This window comes from Tachyglossus aculeatus, chromosome X1 (assembly GCF_015852505.1).
Source record: "Tachyglossus aculeatus isolate mTacAcu1 chromosome X1, mTacAcu1.pri, whole genome shotgun sequence".
NCBI lineage: Eukaryota > Metazoa > Chordata > Mammalia > Monotremata > Tachyglossidae > Tachyglossus > Tachyglossus aculeatus.
Genome location: NC_052101.1, coordinates 124,113,835 through 124,138,560, shown reverse-complemented (window position 1 = coordinate 124,138,560; position 24,726 = coordinate 124,113,835). Strand labels below are relative to the sequence as shown.

The 24,726-nt window shown below is 51.9% G+C and overlaps 1 protein-coding gene across 2 annotated transcripts; it reads left to right on the top strand.

The window, feature by feature from the left end:
- The first annotated feature begins 7,176 nt into the window (after nucleotides 1–7,176).
- On the top strand, nucleotides 7,177–23,583 carry RNF126 (ring finger protein 126). 2 transcript variants are annotated; one of them, XM_038772283.1, is made up of 9 exons: nucleotides 7,177–7,564; nucleotides 14,004–14,062; nucleotides 17,069–17,132; nucleotides 18,226–18,389; nucleotides 19,287–19,355; nucleotides 19,441–19,510; nucleotides 21,552–21,645; nucleotides 22,388–22,503; nucleotides 22,762–23,583. In XM_038772283.1, exons 1-9 carry the CDS (start codon nucleotides 7,490–7,492, stop codon nucleotides 22,909–22,911), a joined length of 861 nt encoding a protein of 286 aa, XP_038628211.1. In that variant the 5' UTR covers nucleotides 7,177–7,489; the 3' UTR covers nucleotides 22,912–23,583. The 2 variants fall into 2 exon arrangements, with proteins under 2 accessions (XP_038628211.1, XP_038628210.1); XM_038772282.1 differs by having other exon boundaries at nucleotides 7,178–7,564; nucleotides 18,226–18,470.
- Nucleotides 23,584–24,726: the final 1,143 nt, after the last annotated feature.

Genomic DNA, 24,726 nt, shown 5'->3' with positions numbered 1-24,726 from the left:
GTGCAGAGCAGCTTGGGAGAGTAATAATGATAATAACGATGGCATTTACTAAGCGCTTACTATGTGCAAAGCACTGTTTGAAGCGCTGGGGAGGTTACAAGGTGATCAGGTTGTCCCAGAGGGGGCTCACAGTCTTAATCCCCATTTTCCAAATGAGGTAACTGAGGCACAGAGAAGTGACTTGCCCAAAGTCACACAGCTGACAATTGGCAGAGCCGGGATTTGAACCCATGACCGCTGACTCCCAAGCCCGTGCTCTTTCCACTGAACCACTCTGCTTCTCAATAGTTACTACTGCTACTCAGCAGAGAGTACAATACAATAGTTCATTCATTCAATTGTATTTATTGAGGCTTACTGTGTGCAGAGCACTGTACTAAGCACTTGGAAAGTACAATGCAACAATAGAGAGAATCCCTGCCCACAATGGGCTCACAGTCTAGAAGGGGTGAGACAGACATCTAAAAAAGTAAACAGGCATCAATAGCAATAGGGATGGTAGACACAACCCCTGCCCTCAAGAAGGTAAAAATCTAAGCGTCGTCCTTTCTTCTTCAGTGCAGTTGTATCCCTCTAGCTCCCGCCCCATGTAGTCCGTTGGAGGGCAGTGGCTTTGGTCTCCTTCCTGGCGCTGTGCTGGACACCGGCCCCGCTCCGCACGGGTCCAGGTGATGGCCATTTGGGGAGGGAGAGGCGGCATGCTGTGTGCCATCCAGGAGGCAATTGCAAACCCTGATTAGCCTCTGGAATCGGGCCTGTGTTACCGTTACCGGCCCCAAATCAGAGCAGAGGCCATTAGGAAACCACGATTGATTCCCACACCTTTCCGGAATGCTGCAACTGTAAGTCCCAGGATGGTGGTGGTGATTTACCTCATATACTTGGTTGGGGGGCTCAGGCTCGGGGGCATTTCCACAGGAGTGTGGGAGGTTGGGCACCTTGAGATTGCAATAAACCCCCATGAGAAGCAGCGAGGCTCAGTGGAAAGAGCTTGGGCGTCAGAGGTCGTCGTCATCATCATCATCATCATCATCATCAATCGTATTTATTGAGTGCTTACTGTGTGCAGAGCACTGTACTAAGCGCTTGGGAAGTACAAATTGGCAACATATAGAGACAGTCCCTACCCAACAGTGGGCTCACAGTCTAAAAGGGGGAGACAGAGAACAAAACCAAACATACTAACAAAATAAAATAAATAGAATAGATATGTACAAGTAAAATAAATAAATAGAGTAATAAATATGTACAAACATATATACATATATACAGGTGCTGTGGGGAAGGGAAGGAGGTAAGATGGGGGGGATGGAGAGGGGGACGAGGGGGAGAGGAAGGAAGGGGCTCAGTCTGGGAAGGCCTCCTGGAGGAGGAGGTCATGGGTTCTAATCCCCACTGTGCCACTTATCTGCTGTGTGACGTTGGGCAAGTCACTTCACTGGGCCTCAGTTACCTCATCTGTAAAATGGGGATTAAGACTATGAGCCCCATGTGGGACAACCTGATTACTTTGTATCCCCCCCCCCCCCAGCTCTTAGAACAGTGCTTGGCACATAGTAAGTGCTTAACAAATGCCATTATTATTATTATTATTATTCCTGACTGTGGCAGGTAATAGCAAACCTGAGCACAGCTCACGCCTGCTCTGAATGGGGAAAGAGGGGTTTAGCTAACAGAACCCCCAGGCTATTATGATGACGACATTTGTAAAATGCTTACTTTTGTGTGAAGCACTGTTTTAAGCACTGGGGTAGATACAAGTTAATCAGGTCAGACATAGTCCCTTGTCCCTCACGGGCTCACAGTCTAAGTTAAGCTCTGGCCTAACTGTCGTAGGCTACATCCGTGGAGAAAAAAGGGCGATCTGAAATAGAAATATTAGAGGAAGGATCTGTGGGTCCTGTAGCCTTATTGGATATGAGGGGCAAGAGAACCGAGTCGACGAGGGCTTCAGGGTTTGGACGAACGTCTCTGATCTAGCTGGAGATCTAGCTAGATCTAGCTCTGATCTGGCTTCTGATGGAGAAGCAGCGTGGCTCAGTGGAAAGAGCCCGGGCTTTGGAGGCAGAGGTCATGGGTTCAAATCCCGGCTCTGCCACTTGTCAGCTGTGTGACTTTGGGCGAGTCACTTCACTTCTCTGGGCCTCAGCTACCTCATCTGTAAAATGGGGATGAAGACTGTGAGCCCCCTGTGGGACAACCTGATCACCTTGTAACCTCCCCAGCGCTTAGAACAGTGCTTTGCACATAGTAAGCACTTAATAAATGCTATCATTATCTAGCTAGGAGTGACTCAGGGCTTCTGAAGCCTAGTTCTGGCCTGTTTCAGTCAGGGCAATCTATGCGGGCAGAGAAGAGACGCTGGGAAGGGGCGGGCTTGGGGAAAAGTGGATAAACTGTATCTCCAGATCTCCCCTTATGCTCAGGCACATACACTCCCCCTTCTTAACTGTATCAAAGTTCAAGTGCTGGAGACTCTTGTCCATGGTACCTGAAAGCCGCTTTTCTCAACATGTGGCCTTACAGACCTTGAACTCCTTGCCTCCAAGCCAAGGATTTCCCAACTAAACTGAGCTCTAAGTTCTGGGGATGGGAGCTGGAGGAAGCATAAAGTGAGGGAGGAAGAGGGAGAAGAGAAGAAAAAGAAATTTGGACGAATGCATTAGAGAAGGAACAAAAGTATCTCACGCTGACAACTTAAAAGAGCTAAAATCATGTCACTTGAAATGGAGAGGTAGGCTGTTACACAAAGTATTCCAAAAGGATAGAAGTGACCCAAAAAGGAAAGCTGACCAATGGCTGAGAATCCATAGCCTATACTAGGTATCTATGGTATGGTGGACCTGGGATTGTGCCCCCAGGCATAAGATTTTTTTTTTTATGGTATCTGCAAAGTGCCTACAACGTGCCAGACACTGTACTAAGCGCTGGGGTAGATCATCATCATCAATGGTACGTACTGAGTGCTTCCTTTGTGCAGAGCATACAGTAGAGGAGCAGTGTGGCTTAACGGAGAGAACACAGGCTTGGGAGTCAGAGGACCTGGGTTCTAATCCCAGCTCTGCCACGTGCCTGCTGTGTGACTTTGGGCAAGTTCTGTGTGCCTCAGTGACCTCATCTGTAAAATGGGGATTCAACACCTGTTCTCCCTCCTACTTAGACTGTGAGCCCCATGTGGGACACGAATAATAATGCCATAATAATGATGGCATTTGTTAAGCGCTTACTATGTGCAAAGCACTATTCTAAGCGCTGTTCTATATCTTCCATAGCACTTGGAACAATATTTGTCACATGGTAGGCACTTAACAAATACCACTATTTATTATTAGAGCACTGTCCAGAGAGCTTGGGAGAGTACAATACACCAGAGTTGGCAGACACGTTCCCTGCCCCACAACGAGCTTACGAGAATCAGGTTGGACACAGTCCAGGTCACTCATGGGGTTCACGGTCTTAACCCCCATTTTACAGATGAAGTAACTGAGGCACAGAGAAGTGAAGTGACTTGTCCAAGGTCACATACTGGAAAAGTGGCAGAGTCAGAATTAGAACCCAGGTCCTCTGACTCCCAGGGCCATGCTCCTTCCACTAGGCCATGCTGTTTCACCCTGCATGTAGTTGTGACCTCCATTTCCCTAAGCACTTATTCATTCATTCAATTGTACTTATTGAGCGCTTACTGTGTGCAGAGCACTGTAGTTACTCACCCCCAGCCCCCCAACACGAGAAGCAGTGAGGTTTAGTGGAAAGAGCATGGATTTGGGAGTCAGAGGTCATGGATTCTAATCCTGGCTCCGCCACTAACCAGCTGTGTGACTTTGGGCAAGTCACTTAACTGCTCTGTGCCTCAGTTACCTCATCTGTAAAATGGGAACTGAGACTGGGCACCCCACGTAGGACAACCTGATAACCTTGTACCTACCCCAGGGCTTAGAACAGTGCTTGGCGCACAGTAAGCGCTTAACAAATATTAGCATTATTATTATACTGATACATTACCTCATACTCTGTTGCTTTCCCTATCTAAAAATAATAATGGCATTTATTAAGCGCTTACTATGTGCAAAGCACAGTTCTAAGCGCTGGGGAGGTTACAAGGTGATCAGGTTGTCCCACGGGGGGCTCACAGTCTTAATCCCCACTTTCCAGATGAGGTCACTGAGGCCCAGAGAAGTGAAGTGACTTGCCCAAAGTCACACAGCTGACAACGGTCAGAGCTGGAATTTGAACCCATGACCTCCGACTCCAAAGCCCGTGCCCTTTCCACTGAGCATTTATTAAGCGCTTACTATGTGCAAGGCACTGTTCTAAGCGCTGGGGAGGTTACAAGGTGATCAGGTTGTCCCACGGGGGGCTCACAGTCTTCACCCCCATTTTACAGATGAGGTCACTGAGGCCCAGAGAAGTGAAGTGACTTGCCCAAAGCCACACAGCTGACAATCGGCAGAGCCGGGATTTGAACCCATGACCTCTGACTCCAAAGCCCGGGCTCTTTCCACTGAGCCACGCTGCTTCTCCTCTAGGCACAAGGCAGACAAGTGGCAGAGCTAGGACTAGAACCCAGACCCGTGCTCTATCCACTAGGCCACATTGCTTCTCTTGAAGCCACCTACTTGAGAAGAATGAAACACGCAAACTGGGATGTAGGGAGAGAAGAAGGATAAGCTGGAGGGAGAACACTGATAGAGCCCAGGCCTGGGAGTTAGAAGGACCTGGGTTTTAATCCCCGCTCTGCCGCTTGTCTGCTATGTCACCTTGGTCAAGTCACTTCACTTCTCTGGGCTTCAGTTACCAGGTAGGGACTGTCTCTATATGTTGCCAATTTGTACTTCCCAAGCGCTTAGTACAGTGCTCTGCACATAGTAAGCGCTCAATAAATACGATTGATGATGATAATCTGTAGAACATGTTTTGTTTTGTTGTCTGTCTTCCCCTTCTAGACTGTGAGCCCACTGTTGGGTAGGGACCGTCTCTATATGTTGCCAACTTGCACTTCCCAAGCGCTTAGTACAGTGCTCTGCACACAGTAAGCGCTCAATAAATACGATTGAATGAATGAATGAGCCACGCTATCTGTAATTGATTTTAATATCTGCCTCTGCCACTAGACTGTAAACTCCTAGAGGGTAAGGATCGTGGGTACTTTAGTGGACTCTCCCAAACGTTTAGTAGAGTGTCCTGCACTCAGTAAGCACTCAATAAGCACCACTGATTGGAGTGGCAGTGTGGAAAGAACCCAGGCTTTGGAGTCAGAGGACCTGGGTTCTAATCCCGTGCCGCCACCTGCCTGCTTGTGTGACCTTGGGCAAGTCACTTCACTTCTCTGTGCCTGTTTCCTCCTCAACACAATGGGAATTCAATCCCTGACCTCCTTCCCGTGAGCCCCATGCGGGGCGGGGGCTGTGTCCGACATGATTATATTGTGTCTACCCCAGCGCTTAGAAGAGCGTTTGACACACAGTAAGCTCTTTTTCTTCTTCTTCTTCTCCTCCTCATGAAGCCCCGGGGTTGCGTCCTGGGAATTCAATCCCTGACCTCCTGCCCGTGAGCCCCATGCGGGGCGGGGGCTGTATCTGACATGATTACCTTGTGTCTACCCCAGTGCTTAGAAGAGTGCTTGACACACAGTAAGCTCTTTTTCTTCTTCTTCTTCTTCTTCTTCTTCTTCTTCTTCTTCTTCTCCTCATGAAGCCCCGGGGTTGCGTCCTGGGAATTCAATCCCCGACCTCCTTCCCATGAGCCCCATGCGGGGCGGGGGCTGTGTCTGACATGATTACCTTGTACCTACCCCAGCGCTTGACACACAGTAAGCTCTAAGCTCTTTTTCTTCTTCTTCTTCTTCTTCTTCTTCTCCTCATGAAGCCGTGGGGTTGCGTCCTGGGAATTCAATCCCCGACCTCCTTCCCGTGAGCCCCATGTGGGGCGGGGGCTGTGTCCGACATGATTACCTTGTGTCTACCCCAGCGCTTGCCACACAGTAAGCTCTTCTTCTTCTCCTCATGAAGCCCCGGGGTTGCGTCATGGGAAGACTGTGAGCCCACTGTTGGGTAGGGACCGTCTCTATATGTTGCCAACTTGTACTTCCCAAGCGCTTAGTACAGTGCTCTGCACACAGTAAGCGCTCAATAAATACGATTGATTGATTGATTGTCCACCCCAGCGCTTGCCACACAGTCAGCTCTTTTTCTTCTTCTCCTCCTCATGAAGCCCCGGGGTTGCGTCCTGGGAATTCAATCCCCGACCTCCTTCCCGCGAGCCCCATGCGGGGCGGGGGCTGTGTCCGACATGATTACCTTGTGTCTACCTCAGCTCTTTTTCTTTTTCTGGAAGCAACGTGGCTCAGTGGAGGGAGCCCGGGCTTTGGAGTCAGAGGTCGTGGGTTCAAATCCCGGCTCCGCCACTTGTCAGCTGGGTGACGTTGGGCAAGTCACTTCACTGGGCCTCAGTTCCCTCATCTGTCAAAATGGGGATGAAGACTGGGAGCCCCCCGTGGGACAACCTGATTACCTTGTACCTACCCCAGCGCTTAGAACAGTGCTTTGCACATAGTAAGCGCTTAACAAATACCAACATTATTATCATTATCATTATTATATAATAATAACTAATTAATTATAATTAATTAATATTATAATTATAATATTATAATAATAATTATAATATTCTAATAATTATAATATTGTAATTAATTAATAATTAATTATTGTTAATTAATAATAAGCGGACGCCCTTCTCCTTCCTCGAGGCCCTTCCTAAGTCAGCGTGGTTTCTCTCCGGGGTTTCCTGCCCTCACCAAACCCTCGAACGCATGTGGTTTTTTTTTTTTCTGTTTTGTTTTTTAAGTGCCCTCTGTTGTGGTTTTGTTTTTTAAGTGCCCCCGATGGCAGAAGTGTTGGGAGGAGGGGGATTAATTATTATTAATTATTAATGAATAATAATTATTATTATTGTATTTTGTCAGTATGTTTGGTTTGGTTCTCTGTCTCCCCCTTTTAGACTGTGAACCCCCCGTCGGGTAGGGACTCACGAAGGCCCGGGGTTGCGTCAGCCGAGCGGCGCCCGTGACGTCACAGGAGGCCCGCCGGGTCACGTGACGCGGGCCGCCCTCACAATCGCGTGCCTCGCCTCCCCTCGGGTGCCGCCTCCCGGGCCTCAGCTGGGGTGGGCGGCTGGCCCAGTTTACCATCTCCGGGCCCAGCCCCCCCCGTCTAAGACCGGGCTGCCAAAGCCAGCCGCCCCCCCGCCCCCGGCCGTCAATGCCCCCTGGGCTTCCCCGGGCCGTCGCCTCTGCCGAAAGTCCAACAGAGGGCCACCCGACCCCGGCTAGTTTTGGCCCGCCCCGGGCCCCGTAAGGCCGAGCGTGGCTTCGTCGCCCGCTCTCCCCCCCTCCTCCGCTTGGTCGGTGCGCGCCTGCGCAGGCCGGGAGGGAGGGAGCTGAACGGCCGCCACCGCCGGGCACCGAGCCGGCCAAGGGGGGGAGGGGGAAATGGCGGAGGCTTCGCCCCAGCCTGGACGCTACTTCTGCCACTCCTGCTCGACCGAGATCTCCCCGCGGCTACCGGTGAGGGCGGGGACGGGGCGGTGGGGGTGGGGGGCGGCTGAGGAAAACCCGCTTCAGTTCGCCCCCCCCCCCCCCTCAGAATCCGGCCGTTAACGTACGGGGCGAGTCGTTTATTCCTTCTTGGACCAGTCGCTCCATTCCTGCCCCTCCCCAGTGTGGACCGAGAACGAGGCCCCCACCCCCCGGGCGGAAGCCCTTCTCCTTCCTCGAGGCCCTTCCTAAGTCAGCGTGGTTTCTCTCCGGGGTTTCCTGCCCTCACCAAACTCTCGAACGCATGTGGTGTTTTGGTTTTTTTTCTGTTTTGTTTTTCAAGTGCCCTCTGTTGTGGGTTGGTTTTTTAAGTGCCCCCGATCGCAGAAGCGTTGGGAGGAGGGGGAGAGGTTCGTGACCGGGGGCCAACCCCCCCCCCCCCCACTCTTGGGCCCTCAGGGTGGTCCGGCTCTTTTCTAGGGCACCTCTCCTCAGATGACGTGATAAACGCCCCGAGAAGCCAATCCTTGGAATGGCGGGGAGGGAGGAGGCCTGGGTTTCCCCTAGGCCTTCCCTGACTGAGCCGCTTCCTTCCTCTCCCCCTCTCCATCCCCCCCATCTTCCCTCCTTCCCTTCCCCACAGCACCTGTATATATGTTTGTACAGATTTATTACTCTATTTTGCTTGTACGTATCTGTTCTATTTATTGTATTTTGTTAGTATGTTTGGTTTTGTTCTCTGTCTCCCCCGTTTAGACTGTGAACCCACTGTTGGGTAGGGACTGTCTCTATATGTTGCCAACTTGGACTTCCCAAGCGCTTAGTACAGTGCTCTGCACACAGTAAGCGCTCAATAAATACGATTGATTGATTGATTGATTGGAAGCGGCGTGGCCCAGAGCACGGGCCTGGGAGACCGGGGGCCTGGGTCCTAATCCCGGCTCCGCCACGCCTGCTGTGTGACCTTGGGCAAGTCACTTAATATAATAATAATAATAATAATGATGATGATGATGGCGTTTACTAAGCGCTTACTACGTGCAAAGCACCGGGGAGGATACAAGGTGATCAGGTTGCCCCACATGTCATCCCCATTTTGCAGATGAGGGACCTGAGGCACAGAGAATCAATCAATCAATGGTATTTATTGAGCGCTTACGGTGTGCAGAGCACTGTAGTAAGCGCTTGGGAAGTAAAAGTTGGCAACACATAGAGACAGCCCCTACCCAACAGTGGGCTCACAAAGTGAAGTGACTTGCCCAAAGCCACCCAGCTGACAAGTGGTGGAGCCGGGATTTGAACCCCTGACCTCCGACTTCTAAGCCCGTGCTCTTTCCACAGAGCCATGCTGCTGCTGTGGGCCTCAATTCCCTCATCTATAAAATGGGGATTAAGACGTTGAGCTCAGTGGAAAGAGCGTGGGTTTGGGAGCTAGAGGTCATGGGTTCTAATCCCGACTCTGCCACTTGTCAGCTGTGTGACTTTGGGCAAGTCACAACTTCTCTGGGCCTCAGTTCCCTCGTCTGTAAAACGGGGATGAAGACTGTGAGCCCCACGTGGGCCGACCTGATCACCTTGTATCCTCCCAGCGCTTAGAACAGTGCCTCGCACATAGTAAGCGCTTAACAAATGCTGTCATCATTATTATTATTATGTGGGACAGGGATTGCGTCCGACTTTATCTTATATCTACCCCAGTGTTTAGCACAGTGCCTGGCACCTAGTAAGCGCTTAACAAATACCATTTAAAAAGAAGGGGTAGCATTTCCATCCAAGAGAAATTTGACTTTGTGTTCTGGGGTGAGCAGCTTGCACTGTGACAGTGGTTTGTCCGGACGAGGTGATTCTTGTGTCAGTGTGAATGAAAAAACATGTCTGGAATTTACTTATCTATATTAATGCCTGTCTCCCCCTCTAGACTGTAAGATCACTGTGGGTAAAGAATGTGTCTGTATATTGTTAATTTGTACTCTCCCAAGTGCTTAGTACAGTGCCCTGCACACAAGCGCTCAATAAATATGATTGACATTTTAAAGAGAAATTGACTTATCCAATTCCTGCCTTGAGACTTGAAATCGATATGACGTTGCATAAGGTGGTAAAAGGGAATTGGGTTTTAAAGCCAGCCTCGTCTTGCTCAAAGACTAATCCAGTCCTTCAAATTCACATGAGCACATGGTCTGAAAGAAATTGGACAGCGATTGCTAAAATCACCAGAATACACTCTGCTTCTCCACTCTGTTACCTCTGTAAGCTTTGTTTTTTTTTTAATGGGAGTCTGTTTGCAAAGGGCACGCGGTCTCTAGCTGCTGCAAGCAGGCCTTTGTTTTCTGTTAGCTTTGGGATGTGGGCCTCCAGATGAGTGGGTGAGTGACAGTGGCATTGGTCAACAGGAACAGGACAGGCTACAGAAAATTTTGGCCACTCTAAAGGTTCTAATCTGCCAAAATTGATTTGATCTGGCAGATCACACACATTCTCATTCTATCTCTCTCTCTCTCTCTTTTCAAAAAAGCAAGCAATTGTCATTTAAAAAGGAAAAGCCAGTGTCAGACAGCTGGGTATTGAATAGAGTTGTGCTTTGGGCTCCACCACCAACTTCTGCGGATGAAAGATGCTGTAAATTAAAGGGATAGTATTAGTAATGAATAAGAGAGCGAGAGAGATCGTCCCGAGTTAATCTGTTGATTGTGAAACATTTAGCAGTCAAGAAGTTTTGGAAGAAAGTTGTGTCCCAACTTCCTCTGTAAATGAAAAACAAATTTAGGGAGGTTTTGTATTTTGAACACCAGAGAAGACACACCCTCTGGCCTGCTACCCTCTGGAGTCTACTGGAGCGCACTAGATACTGTTAAGCAGGTGAAGCAGAGTTTCTAAAATCATCTCATGCAGCTGGAGGGTAAAGCCTTTAAAATCCAGTGTATTATGAAAGCTTTTGTAAATATGCCACCAATTAATTTCAGTGAGCCCCAGACCCCGCCTCTTTTGTGGGGTGGAAGCAGCGTGGCCCAGTGGAAAGAGCACGGGCTTTGGAGTCAGAGGTCAGGGGTTCAAGTCTCAGATCCGCCAATTGTCAGCTGTGTGACTTTGGGCAAGTCACTTAGCTTCTCTGTGCCTGTTACCTCATCTGTAAAATGGGGATTAGGACTGTGAGCCCCCCGTGGGACAACCTGATCACCTTGTAACCTCATCAGCACTTAGACAGCGCTTAATGTCATCATTATTATTATTATTATTATTATTCACACACACACCACCTGTTTTCTCCTCTGACTATTGCATCGAGACAGTGGGGAGGTACTTTAATCCTCAATCATGCTGTCTGTGGTGAATTCCAGACTCGGGATCTCCTGGTTCATCTGCTCAAAATGTTCCTGGCTTGGGTGGACTTCAGTGGGGGTGTTTGCTTTAGGTAGCTGTGACTGTGGCAACCTGCTGTCAGCCTCTTTGCTGCCCTCCCTTCTCCCCCTCCCTGCTGCCGACTGAGTTTTGAATGTGTTGACATTTTGCTGCCTCATTCCAGTGTGACTTGACTTTGATCCAGAGTCCAGAGATTCCTACTCATTCTCTTCCTAATCTTTTTACCCAGTAACCTGATTTGGTGGAGTTGGGGGTTTGTGGGTACACTGAATGGAAATTGATGGCGCTTTGTTCCAAACTACAGGTTGCCAATCGTTTCCTTTGGCCAGGGAAACAGTGATTCCCTCAGTGAAGTCTTGGTGGGGCGAAGGGTGTTTCTGGAAAGTAAGCCACTGTGGCTGTTTTGTAGAGCCATTATTCCCCAATTGCATTTCTCAGGAGCGTTTTCCTGCACTGCAAGTGGCAGGGGTTTCTGTTTTTAGCTGGCCCGGATGGGCTGGCAGTCCCGTGGTTACCACTGGTCCTGCCCGCTAGGCACTAGGGTTGGAGAGGGTGAGGATCTCTGAAATTCCCAGAGCTTAGATAAGGCTGTTCCCTCTACCCCAAGCAGCCCCCGTGCCACTCAGCGGGGGTTGAGCAGTGCTCACATTCCCCCCCGACGTTCTAGACAGCACCCAACCCCAAGGCTGGAAGTCATTCTCTACATTTTAACGTGGAGATCGGAGACAACCTGTAATCTTTGTCTCCTGGACAGCCCGCCATTTCCTCAGATTCCCCTGCTGCCTCTTCGCGGGACCCCAAACTCCTCTGAACCTCCACTGTGGTGTTGTGCGGCTCTGGCGGTTGGACACTGCTAAAATGCGGCCAGCTCAGTGGGGCGTAAGGCGTTCGACTTACTGCCCTGTCGGTGAGGAGGAGGTGGCGGCCGCGGCGGCCCTCTGTGCTCCCGCTGGGTAGAAGATTGAATGCTCTTTATCATTAGTCGCATTGTGGAACAGGGCCCCGGCTGGGTTTGAGCATGAGGTTTCTATTTCAGCCGAGCTGATTAAAACACCCCCTGTGAATGTGACAGGGATAAGAGCGCAGAGCATTCCCGCCGCCAGTTTACCGAGCGCCGGAGGGTCTGTTTTCAGTTGGAGTTGACCTTGTGAGCTCTCGCGGCATCTCGGGGTCCTAACAGTGTGGGGTTTCCCTTTCCTGTCTCCAGGCAGCCAATATGCTGTAACCGTTTCTTCTCTCCCCGCCTCCCCACCACCACCCATCTTTCCGGGGATGGCGGGGTTGGTGCGGATCATCATCAATCGTATTTATTGAGCGCTTACTGTGTGCAGAGCAAGGGCGTGGGCTGGATTAGCCGGTAGACCATTGCCTTCAATTCATCTTGCCGGCCTTGAAATTTCACCCGCTGAGGGGGAAGGAAACTATGTCTGTTGCCTGGAACGGTGAGGCAGAGGCTCACGTGGAGCCTTTTTTTTCCCTTCTTGCCCGAGATCCCTGCTAGGGAATCTTGGGAGTTGTGGTCTCCCGCAGGAAGCCATGCAGCAGGAGAGTTGAGAAACTTGATTTTCCAGAACCATCTTCGTAACCGGAATTCCAGGGCAGATGTAAGGCAGGTTGTCCTGTCACTCCTCCTTTCCTAGGGGGTTAAGACATGATGGAGAAAAAGTGAATTCTCCAATGGAGCTCCTGTCACTTCATTCCTACCAGACTGTGAGCCCATTGTCGGGTAGGGACCGTCTCTATATGTTGCCGACTTGTACTTCCCAAGCGTTTAGTACAGTGCCCTGCACACAGTAAGCGCTCAATACGATTGAATGAATGAATGAACTACAAAGTCTGTCCATTTTGGGACCAGGCTAGGGAGATGGCATGATGGAGAAAAAGTGAATTCTCAAATGGAGCTCCTGTCACTTCATTCCTACTAGACTGTGAGCCCATTGTCGGGTAGGGACCATCTCTATATGTTGCCGACTTGTACTTCCCAAGCGCTTAGTACAGTGCCCTGCACACAGTAAGCGCTCAATATGATTGAATGAATGAATGAACTACAAAGTCTGTCCATTTTGGGACCAGGCTAGGGAGATGGCATGATGGAGAAAAAGTGAATTCTCAAATGGAGCTCCTGTCACTTCATTCCTTCTAGACTGTGAGCCCATTGTTGGGTAGGGACCGTCTCTAATGCGTTGCCGACTTGTACTTCCCAAGCGCTTAGTACAGTGCTCTGCACACAGTAAGCGCTCAATAAATACGATTCAATGAATGAATGAATAACCTTGGAGTGTGTGGTGTGTGTGAAGGGGGGCAGGCAGGGACCTCACTTGGATCCTGTTTGTCCTTCGCAGTGTAGTCCCAGTGCTTTGCACACAATAGGCACTTAATAAATATAATTAGTAGTACTACTTCTGTACTGTAAACTACTGTTAACCTTAAGCTCTAGGGAAGAAGTGTGTCATTTTTCTCCACCCCACCCCCCCTCCCCAGCCAACATTTTTCCTGAGGGCAGTGTGCAGGACGATGTGGTGTGATTAGAGTATAAATTGTGGGTGAGTTTAACTTGGATAGGGCAGCCTTGTCTCAAATTAAAATTTAGCTATTACTTCCACAGAGTTATCCTGATTTTTGTTTTATCTTTTAATACCTTCCGCCAAAAGCGTTCACTTGGTCTAAAGAGACCCACCCCCACCCCCCACCCCCGGCCAACATGGGCATTTTCTCCCCTTTGATGCTGTGACTGAATCCAATTGAGAATGGGTTTTGAGGGCTCGATTGGCTCTCCTCCAATCTTAAAGACTCAGGGGGGTGGGGGGGTCTGTACTTTAGAATCGGGCCCCTCTTTCGGGGTGTCTGGTGACCAAGACCCTGCCTATCCCTCTTAAGTGTAAAGCGAGGCTTCTGTTAAGTTGGTTGACCTATCATTTGGGGGTACAGGACTTTTTTTTTTCTTGGTACTTGCTAAGTTTTGACTGTGTGGCAGGCACTGTAGTAAGCTCTGGGGTAGATACAAGCTAATCAGGTTGGACACAGTCCATGTCACGTTTACGGGGACATCTGCAACTGACCAGTGGAAAAGTCCTTTGTCAGTTCCTACCTTCTGTTTTCTTCTCTCCAGGATTATATTTGCCCAAGGTGTGAATCCGGTTTTATAGAAGAGCTTCCTGAAGAGACCAGGTATGGTCCTGTATTTTCCGGTTTTTTTTTCCCTTAGCGGGGTGGCTGGTGGGAGGCATCATGACTCTGCCTCTGAGAGGGTGAATAGACGAATTGCGCCTTCTCAACCTCTTCTGTTGGATAGTGTGGCTCCCCGTTTCTCCTAACAGTACTCCTTCCCCGAGCGTTGCCCCCTTCCAAATCTACACGGAAAGGGGAGGAATGGTATGAAAAGATAAGCGTCCAATTTAAGTGCAAGTCACAAGTGCCTGTTAATTCTTAGGGAGATGACCATCGGGTGATTAAGGCAGGGCCGAACTGAAGTTTTGGAGGGGCTGCCATCAAGGGAGTCTCCGATGCGGGGGAAGTATGGAGAGTGCGGACGAAGTCCGGAGCTCTTCTCTGTCAGGAGAGTGGAGTCGCCCCCAGGGATGGGAGGATCACGGTTGGCCAGCGGTCACAGCTCCCTGCAAACCCCCGTGGCCTGCACTCCTGCCTCCTCCTAGCCACCTCACCTGAGGAAGGGGACGGCGAGGGGAGCCAAGAGATGGAAGAGGGTGCTGTGGACTGACTAGCCTGGGCCACTGGGACCCGCAGAGCCGCAGAAGCATCGATGTTTGCCCCATTGCCATCCCCCGCTGGGCCTCAGTCGAGAGCCAAGGAATTAGGCAAACGAGACTCAGTTCAGCTCAAGTCACGGCTGGAGACAGCGTAGGTTGGGCAGAGGAGCCGAGCGGCCGATTGGAAGTGCCGTGGCTGCCAACTCGGGGAGCGGTGCGTGCAGGTGACTGAGACGGGGCTTGCTGACAGGGCAGAGGGTCCCTGAGGCAAATCCATCCTGTGTCTTGGCGCTAGTGGTTGGAGGGGGTGGCAAAGTTCTCAGGGGATCGGGGCGGCCCCAGGCCCCTCTTCTAAACTGCAGTGAAGAAAGTGTATAGGACACTCCGGTCTGTTCCGGCCTGCCTCTCCTAGAGTCCCCTTCCCTTGATTCCTGTGCCCTCAGTCCTCCCACACGTTTCACTTGGAATGCCGTTGGGCATGTGGGGAATGTGCTTCCGACAGCACGAGTCTGCCTGGATGGGGCATGGTTGTGATGGCGGAACAACTGGTTGCGTGCGTGGCGGGGGACTGGACCGCCAGTCTCCCTTGCCAATAGTGTTCACAGGAAAACCGATTGCATTCGCTAGGCTAAGGAACGTGTTTTCAGAAAAGGAAATCAGTCTAGAATATCCTGCTTTCGGTCCGCCACCTGCTCGTTGAGTAAAGGTGTGAGTAGGGAGGAAGCCAGAGGGGAGAAAGGTAGTGACTGATGATACCCAAAACTCCCATACCCGATATCTCATTTTAGCCACGCAATATCCCCGTGTTGGGAAAGGCCGGAGCAGCAGGGCCCTGGGGAAAGAACACAGGCTTGGAAGTCGGGGGACCCAAGTTCTCATCCCAGCTCTGACACTTGCCTGCCGGGTGACCTTGGGCAAGTCATTTAGCTGCTCTGTGCCTCTGGTCTTCATCTGTAAAATGGGGATGAAGTTCATGCATTCATTCATTCAGCCGTATTTACTGAGCGCCTAATGTGTGCAGAGCATTGTACTAAGTGCTTGGAAAGTACAATTCGGCGACAGAGACGATCCCGACCCAACAACGGGCTCATAGTCTGAAGGGGGAGACAGACAATAAAACAAAGCAAGTGTTTTGTTTTGAAGTGGCCGTACTCCCTCCCTCCCTAGGCTGTAAGCCCCTTGTGGGACAGGGACTGTGTCCAGGCTGCTGTTCTTGCATCTATCCCAGTGCTCTGGCACAGAGTAAGTGCTAAACTCATGCCCCAATTATTATTAATGTGCTACCCATTTTAAAGATGAGGAAACGAAAACCCAGAAAGGTTCAGCGACTTGCCCCGGGCGGCCCAGCCGGCCAGAGCTGAGGCTGGAACCCGGGCCTCCTCAGAAAAGGGAAATTTCAGAGAGACTTTTTTTCCTGTCAAACCTTCATGAATCTCCTGGACCCATGAATATCAGCCCCGGCCCAGGATCAGTCACAGGGAATGCGACGAGTAAAAGAGTGCTGACTGGGTTGTCAACTAGCCATGGACTTCTGGAAAGTGGAGAGGCTGCCTGCTAATAAAAATTCCTTTGTTTTCGCATAGAGCTTTTTTTCCCCAAAGCCCTTCGTGTTAGTTGCTTCTCTGCCCTCACAACTCCCCTGCGAGATGGGTAAGAAGGCAGGTATTATCCCCGTTTTTCAGATGAGGAAACTGAGTCACGGCGAGTCATAATTGTGGTGTTTGTTAAAGCACTTACAGTGAGGCCAGGCCTGGTGCTAAGTGCTGGAGTAAATGCAGTCAGCTCAGACACAGTCCCAGTTGGCCACCGAGGCTCACAGTGTAAGGGGGGACGAGAAGGGGGATTGACTCCCCGTTTTTACAGATGAGGAAACTGAGTTACTGAGAAGTTAAGCAGCTTGCCCGCAGTCACACAGCAGACCAGTGGTGGAGCTGGCACTTGAACCCACGTCCTCCGACTTCCAGTCCGGTGCTCTTCCAGTGGTATGGGGCTGCCTCCCTTAATCCGGAAGGAGGAGGACCGCTCCAGTCTTCGTGCCTCGGTGGTACTAGGTGGTTTGCCAACCGTGAAAGCAAATGCCGAGGCCTGAAGAGGAGGGACTCTGGCGAACCCAGGCTTTCTAGGTTTCAGCGGGGAGGGAGGTCTGTTCTCTATTGCCGCTGCTGCTCCAGATTAAATGAAAGCAATGTAACTAACCTCAAGGATGCCCCAGGCAGAAGAGTAAGCACAAGGAAGGCGGGGCAGGGAAACAAGCTGAGCTGGAAGCCCAGGAGTGGGGTGGGAAACTCGGGCACCGGTTTGGTCGAGGGCAAAAACCTCGTAGGTCCATCCCTGCCTGAGGTCACCTGCCTTTTGCCACGGCTCCCATGTGACCGCCGGGGGAGAGGCGGCGTGGTTCGAGGTTTCGCTTGGCCCTGACTGTGAGTTTCCGTGCTGCAAACTAACGAGTGTTAATTGCCCTTATCAGAAATAGTGAAAATGATTCCAGCACCTCCGCGGCTCCCACCAATCCACACGGTCATTCATTTGAGGTGAGTAACCAAGTGTCGCATCCCGTCATCTTCTCCTCCCACTGTGTCCTTTCCAGCTCCAAAGCCAAACCGCCTTAAACCGGGCACCGCCAACGTGCATCAGGGCTTCCGCTTCCCTCTCCCCTCCCTCCCTCCCTCCCCACAGGCCGAGGGCAGAGTGGTTGCGCGGGCCTGGCTCCCGGCACTCCGGCCCGAGCTCCTCCCTGCCCAACTGGGCCCGGGGGTCCTCTGATCTGGGAGGCATGTCGGGTTGGGTGCCGTCTGTCAGTTGTTCATCCTCGGCAACTCTTCCAAGTGCAGATTTTCAGAGAGGGGCTCCTGGAGGGTCTGGGCGGTCTGTCTGTAGCAGGGTGCGGGTGGGAGGTGTCTTTGCGGGTTAGGGGTTGTTTGCTGTCCGGGAGGTGGTTTTGAAGGGTCTCTGCACAGATTCACCTTGGGAGGGAAGCTGGGTCTCCAGCTCTAAGGAGGTAAGGAGGGAAGGGCTCTTCAGTTCTCCGGGTGACGTGATGGCCCCACTCCCCGTGCAGGAGCGGAAGACTCCAGGGTGTTGGCTGGGACCCGAGACCCCAGCTTCCCGTACCGGAAATATCAGGCCAGCCCCGGGCCCCAGACTTTTTCTCTGTGGCCGGGCCCCCCTTTTCTCCATTGTGCAGGAAGCCATTGCTTTGGGCCCACTTACCCATTTTTGAACGAGGTGGCATTGCCACTGCCCGGCCCCCATCGCCAGTGCTTTTCCCTTTGTGGTGAGAACCGTCCACGTGGCCCTTTTAGAGCACCCATGGGGGAGATGATGGTGATAAAAAGAATAATAACGCTACTTAAGTGCTTACTGTGTGTCTAACACTGTTCTGAGCGCTGGGGTAGATACAAGTTAATCAGGTTGGACATAGTCCCTGTCCTACATGGGGCTCACAGTCTTAAGTAGGCTAGAGTAGGGTTTCATCCCCATTTTACAGATGAGGTAACTGAGCGGACATATGGCAGAGTTGGGACTAGGTCCGCCAGAGGTGGCCGAACTGCTTTTCCAAAGCCCCCCTCTCCCGCTCTTTTCCCTCCCCCTTGTGACCTTCTCTCGAATTGTCTCCCCTTATAGAGCACGGACCAGCACTTGCTCACACTGCCGCAAGGTTACGGCCAGTTCACTTTTGGGATTTTTGATGACAGCTTCGAATTTTCCCCGTTCCCGTCCGGCTTGCAGCCCGAAGACAATAGGGATGCCGAGAACAGGCGCGAGAGAGAGCACCAGTCACGATATCGGTATGGGGCGAGACAGCCCCGAGCCCGCCTGAGTGCCCGGCGTGCCCCTGGCAGGCATGAGGGAGTGCCCACGTTAGAAGGGTGAGCGCGCGGGGTCTCCTCCCCATTGGGCTTGCCCGGAAATCTCCAATCCCATAAAACTCTGGCATGGAAGGTATATGGGGTGGCCCCGTCTCCAGGCCTGGCCAGGACTCCTTTCCCATCCCTCTCCCCTGGGCTCCCAATCCTCCTGAAGACAATGGCAGGGAAGGAAATCTCCCAAGCTCCCTCCATCATCTGTTAGCAAACGTGACGGAAATCTCTCTTGTTGCCCCTTATGCCTGTTTCCCCAGGATAAGGCTGTGGATTCAGTAGGTGCTTATTACGTCCCACTGAATGCGTGACCCTCCCTAGTCCCCACCACCCCATGATTCCCACAGGCGCAATCCGTCCCGCCGTTTCTCTGATCGGCTCTTGGCAGGCACTGGTTCCGATTCCCAGGAGTTTGTGTTTTAGCTGTGCCACGGTCTCTGAAACAGCCGCGGCGGCTGCTTACTTCAGCCCGGAAAGATCTGTGTGGTATCTACACCTTGTGACCCTCCCTTCCCTTACGCCACGCCCCCCTCCCCATACGTACATACATTCATACGTGCACCCACCCCTTCTCTCCCTCTGGTCTCTGCGGCAAGAGTTCCTCTTTGATTAAACCTCCTCCTTCAACTGGCAGGAAACAGTTTGTCATCTTGTCAAGAACGACAATGTTGCTGTATATAAAGAATGTTGTCTTCCTAGGCCGAGGAAGACACTGCTTTCCCCGCCCTTGAATTTCTCTGGCTCAGGGGTTTGGGGCTTTTTGAGGGAATTTCGGGGGCTCTTTGGGGGTTTTCCTCTGATCTCCCCCTCTCGCTGCCTTTTCAGGATCATCCAGCAGTTGGTTAATGGAATTATTGGCCCTGCGACAATACCAAATTTAGGACTGGGTCCTTGGTGAGTTGGGGCCGGCCGGAAGTGGGGGTTTGGCATATGCTCCCCTTCCAGCCATTTAACACCTGATGTTCTCTTGGTTCTCCAGGGGAGTTTTGCACTCAAATCCAATGGACTATGCCTGGGGGGCCAATGGCTTAGACGCGATCATCACCCAAGTAAGACCTGGAGTTTGGACTTGGCCCTCTTCTGCCCGGGGTGGGGGGAAAAACCAATCGATCAATGTTATTTATTGAGCGCTTACTGTGTACTGTGCGTACTTGGGAAAGTACAACAGAGTTGATAGACACGATCCCTGTCCACAAAGAGCTTACAGTCTACAGGGGGAGACAGGAATTCAAAAAAATTATGGATAGGGGGAATAGTAGAGCGTAAGGATATGGATATAAGTGCCGTGGGGCTGGAGTGAGTGTCAGCAGGCATAAGGGGAATACAGTCAAGGTGTCGCAGAGGGGAGGATTGAGAAGGGAAGCGCTGTTAATAATAATAATAACAGTAATGGCGCTTGTTAAGCACTTAATGTGTGCCAGGCACTGTATTGAGTGCTGGGGTTGATGCAAGCAAATTGGGTTGGACACAGTCCCTGCCCCACATGGGACTCACAGTCTTAATCCCTATTTTACAGATGAGATAACTGAGGCCCAGAGAAATTAAGTAACTTGCCCAAGGTCAAGCAGACAAGTGGCTGAGCTGGGATTAGAGCACAGCTCCTTCTGACTCCGAGGGCCCATGCTCTATCGACTAGGCTATGTCGCTTCTCAATTAGTCTGGGCGATGGCTCTCTTTTTTAAAAAAAAATTAGTATTAAACATTTACTATGTGCCAAGCACTGTACTAAGCACTGGGGTAGGTACAAGATGATCAGGTTGGACACAGTCCATATCCCACATGGGGGGGGGGGGTCACAGTCTTAATCCCCACTACGCAGATGAGGGAACCGAGGCAGGCACAGAGAGTGAAGTGATTTGCCCAAGGTTGTACAGCAGACAAGTGGCGGAGCCAGGACTTAGAACCCAGTTTCTCTGATTCTTTCCACTAGGCCACCCCCACTTCTCTTGGGAGTTCTGGTAGGGTCATGGGTCAGAGAAGTAGCATGGCTCAGTGGAAAGAGCCCGGGCTTTGGAGTCAGGGGTCATGGGTTCGAATCTTGGCTCCACCACGTCTGCTGTGTGACCTTGGGCAAGTCACTTAACTTCTCTGAGCCTCAGTTACCTCATCTGTAAATGGGGATTGACTGTGAGCCCCATGTGGGACAACCTGATCATGTTATATCCCCCCAGCGCTTAGAACAGTGCTTTGCACATAGTAAGTGCTTAACAAATGCCATCATTATTATTATTATGGGTCCCCATTCTGTGTGGGGCAACCCTGGCTGGCCTGAGCACCAAACCCTGCCCCCGCATAGGAGGAGATGGTGGACTTTGCCTTAGCAGTGATTTCTCCCGATCCCTTTTGACTCCGTTAACTGATTCCCTTAGAAAATAGTTGTTGGAAAACCCTGCACGCCTGAGAGACCTGAGCGTCCGCTGCCAGTGGGACAGATCCAGCAGCAGGGCTGACAGACAGACGGCCCGCATGGGGGATGGGACCTTGCTTGACTGGGAAAAGCAGGTGGTGATGGCGATGGCAGCAGCAACGAGGGCTCTGGTCCTTGTTCTCTTCCTGGTGGCCCACAGGGTCCAAAACGAGGACCGTGGGGAATGTGGTTAATGGCAGGTCAGCTCCAATCCAAGTTTCCACAAAGTGCCTCAAGCTCAGCCAGGCTCTGCCGCGGATCAACGGGAGGTGACCGGCCTGAGTCCTAGGGCGAGTCTTGTCCAAGGGGCTCACGGTCAAGGGTGTGAGAGGAACAAGAATTATGGCATGCGCCAAGCACTGGATTAAGCCCTGAGGTAGATGCGAGATAAATAGGTCAGCAGCTGCAGCAGCGTGCCTGCTTGTCGGGGCCCCCGGTCTTGGGTTTCAGAGTCCCACCTGACTCCTGTAGGGATGAGGAGGAGGGCTCCTTTGGTGTGTAGGATGGCAGCGATCGGTGGTGGAGAAAGGAGGACTGGGCTTCATTGTTCTTCGATGCCATCAGATACCGCCCGGGGTGGAAAGCCCAGTCCTGGCCCGCTGGGTGTGACGTTTTGCTCGCTGCTGCGGAAGGGCAGGCTCACCATCGTGGAGGCCCTTGAGGTATCTACTCTTGCCTTTCAGCTCCTCAATCAGTTTGAAAACACCGGTCCTCCCCCAGCAGACAAAGAGAAAATCCAGGCTCTCCCCACTGCGAAGATCACAGAAGAACAAGTAGGTATGTGCACTGCCTCCAGGGGAAGGAGCCCCAGCTGTCTCGACCAGGGATGTCAAGAAGACTGGGGATGGTGACCATTTGTGGGGAGTGTGTGTGTTGGGGTTGGGGGGAGCATTGTGGAACTGAACAGGGAAGAGGAAGAGGGGCTCCTGTATTTCCTGAGCTGCACTGACATTTTGCATAACCTCTCCGCCTCACTTATTCCCCCTCTGGGGCCCCGAGGAAACAGAATGTAACCTCCACGGGTTTACTGTTAGGTAAGGTCATCGAAAGTAATATCTTTCTGCTCTGGGGAATCTCAAGGTGATTCTCGGGTATTATTTTCTTCCCCCTCCCCAAGGGGGTGAGGGGCTACCCCGGGGGCAGCTGGAGGCACAGACATGTCAAGCCATTTGCTTGGGCTCCCAGAGTGAGTGAATGGCAGAGCTGAGGTGGGAACCGGGGTCTTCCCACCTCCAGAGCTGGTGCTCCTGCTCCAAGGGGCTACCCGAAATTCCCGAAGCGAGCCCCTTCCGGCGGCCGTCGTTGGGAGACCCGCACAGAGGGTGACTCCTGGGGATGAGCTACCGGGTGACTGACACGTGCTCCGGGGTGTGTGTCTGAGCAAATCATCCTACGAAGGCTTTTAATCACCGCAAGTGGAATGGGTTGGAGGGTGGGCTCCCACTGTGCTTCCCTGGGGCCGAAGTGGCTGCAGGGAACCCTCTCGGCGCCTCCTCTTACCCTGTCTTCTCTCCGCCAGGTTCAGGGTTAGAATGTCCTGTATGCAAAGAGGACTACACAATTGACGAGAGTGTGCGGCAGTTACCTTGCAATCACCTGTTCCACAATGACTGTATAGTCCCCTGGCTGGAACAGGTGAGTCTTGGGGAATCATTCGGTGGCCCAAGAGACCAGCCGCAGCTCCCAGAGACCAGAGTCTCTTGGTGCTCAGCGGTCTTCCCAGCGGCGAGTTGTAATCCCTTGGGATTTGGACGGGAAGATGTCAGGGACTCTCAAGCCCTTAACTTGCATTGTTCCCATGTTGTTTCTAATCCTTTCTCTCCTTTTTTTGTTTTTGTTTTTGTTTTTTTTTCCCCTCCCAATCCCCCGACTCCCTCCCTTTAATTCCCAAAGCATGACACCTGCCCGGTGTGCCGGAAAAGCTTAAGTGGACAGAACACTGCCACAAACCCCCCTGGACTGACAGCGATGAACTTCTCTTCCTCCTCCTCCTCCTCCTCTTCCAGTTCGCCAAGCAATGAAAACTCGACAAACCACTCATGAATCTTAAACACCAGCCAACCCACCTTCTGCTCTCCCTCCCCATCCCACACTCAGCAGGAGCAGCTAGGCATTCTCCCCTGCCCTGTTTTCCCCCCCCACCCCGCCTCTCTCCCCCGCCAAACCCCAGATGAGGCAGATGGGCAGGAGGGGAAACAACTCCCCTGCTTCCAGGACCCCGCACCTTTTTTTATGAGCTTTGAAAGCACCAAAGGCCCCATTCCCTAACCTCAGAGATGAGGTCTTGCTTTCAGGGGATGGCACCGCCTTCAGGTTCATTGCTGCTGCCCGGTGGACTTCTAAAGCTGGGGACGCGTCACTTTCCGCCTCCTCCCCGCCCCCCCTCCCCCCCCCCTTTTTTTCCCTTCCCCCTTCCCTCCTCCGCGTACCTTGCCACTGCTTGGACATCTTCAACCTGCTAAGCCAAAATGAATTGCCACTCTGGTTTGCCCCCCACAGAGGCCAGGTGGGAGAGGTGGCAGCTTGGTTGTTATTTAAACATGTGAACTGCTGACTCCAATTCATTGTCCGCCTTTCTTCTTGCTCTCTTAAGTCCTCTCCCACCTGTTCATCCCTTCTTTCTTTAGAACTTCACCTTCTGATGTTCATTGCTGAAAAGGGTTTTTATAATTTTAAATTATTACTGCTCTGAAATAAATGGACGGTTTAGCTCAATAAGAGGTGATGCCTGATTTGTGGAAAAACAGGATGAGGCTCTTCTGACAGTGTCAACCGCCCCATCCCCAGGGTAACAGCAGGTTGGGACCCAGCTGGAACCAGATCTGACATAAGCCTCGGCACCAGGTGTCACCGGATGCCACACACGCCTGAAACCCATATCTGGTTGGGTACCAGTGGATAAGCTGACGGCCGTCCTCTTGCGCTCGCCACTTCCCCCATCTTGGCTTCCTTGTCCTCGTTGTCCAGTTGGGCTCAAAATTGAGACTGGACCAGAATGAGGACCAGCAAAATAAAGCTGGAGCACTTGGCCACTGACCAGTTATTCTCCTCCTCTGCTCCCGCTCCCCGAGACAGCTATTTAAATAAGAACTACCTTTTTCTAAAAAGCCAGGAGAAGCAAATGCGTTCAAGTGTTCCTTCTAGCGGGCTGGGGGTGCCCTGTGGCCATCGTCCAGGTATTTTTTTTTTTGTCTGCTTGTTTTATTGCTTCCTACTGCTCCTTCAGAGTCTGCTTCTCCAGTCTCTCAGGAAACAGCCATTGAAGGGGGTGAGGACAGAGATGCTGTGTGGGTGTGGGTGAACGTGAGTCGAGGTGGCCCGGCGGCTATCTGAATTGCCTTCCCAAGCCCCCCAGGCAGGGGCTTCTGGGCCCGGCCCCACCCGCCTGAACCTTTACTCCCCCATGTCCAGTTCTCCTTTGGGGTTGGGGCAGAGGAAGCCTCCAACCGCTTCTGGTGTACCCCAGCCTGAGACTGTGCCATTCCAAGGCAGGACCAGGCAGCCATTCTCTCTTGTGTCCCCTAAGCATCTGGTCAGGATGCGATACCGCAGGCGCTCTATTTGATTTGTGCTGCCAGTTGGGTAGCTGAGCCCCTGCCCCCAACACATACACACCCCTTCCTAGTCTCTGCTTTCTGGGTTTCCCCGGCAGTCTCCTGCTTCCCAGGACCGTTTTCTCTGTTGAAATAGCCTGGCCATATTCCAGGACCTGTAGCCGGTAGGGACTTTTTCGCCTCCAAACCTTTTCGGTTGCTGCCGGCCCCCTGGGCTGAATCTTCTCGCCACAGCAGAAGATAACGAGTAGGCTGACTCTTGCGGGTGGAAAGGTTCGCCAATGCCTCCCAGGGCCTGGAGGGG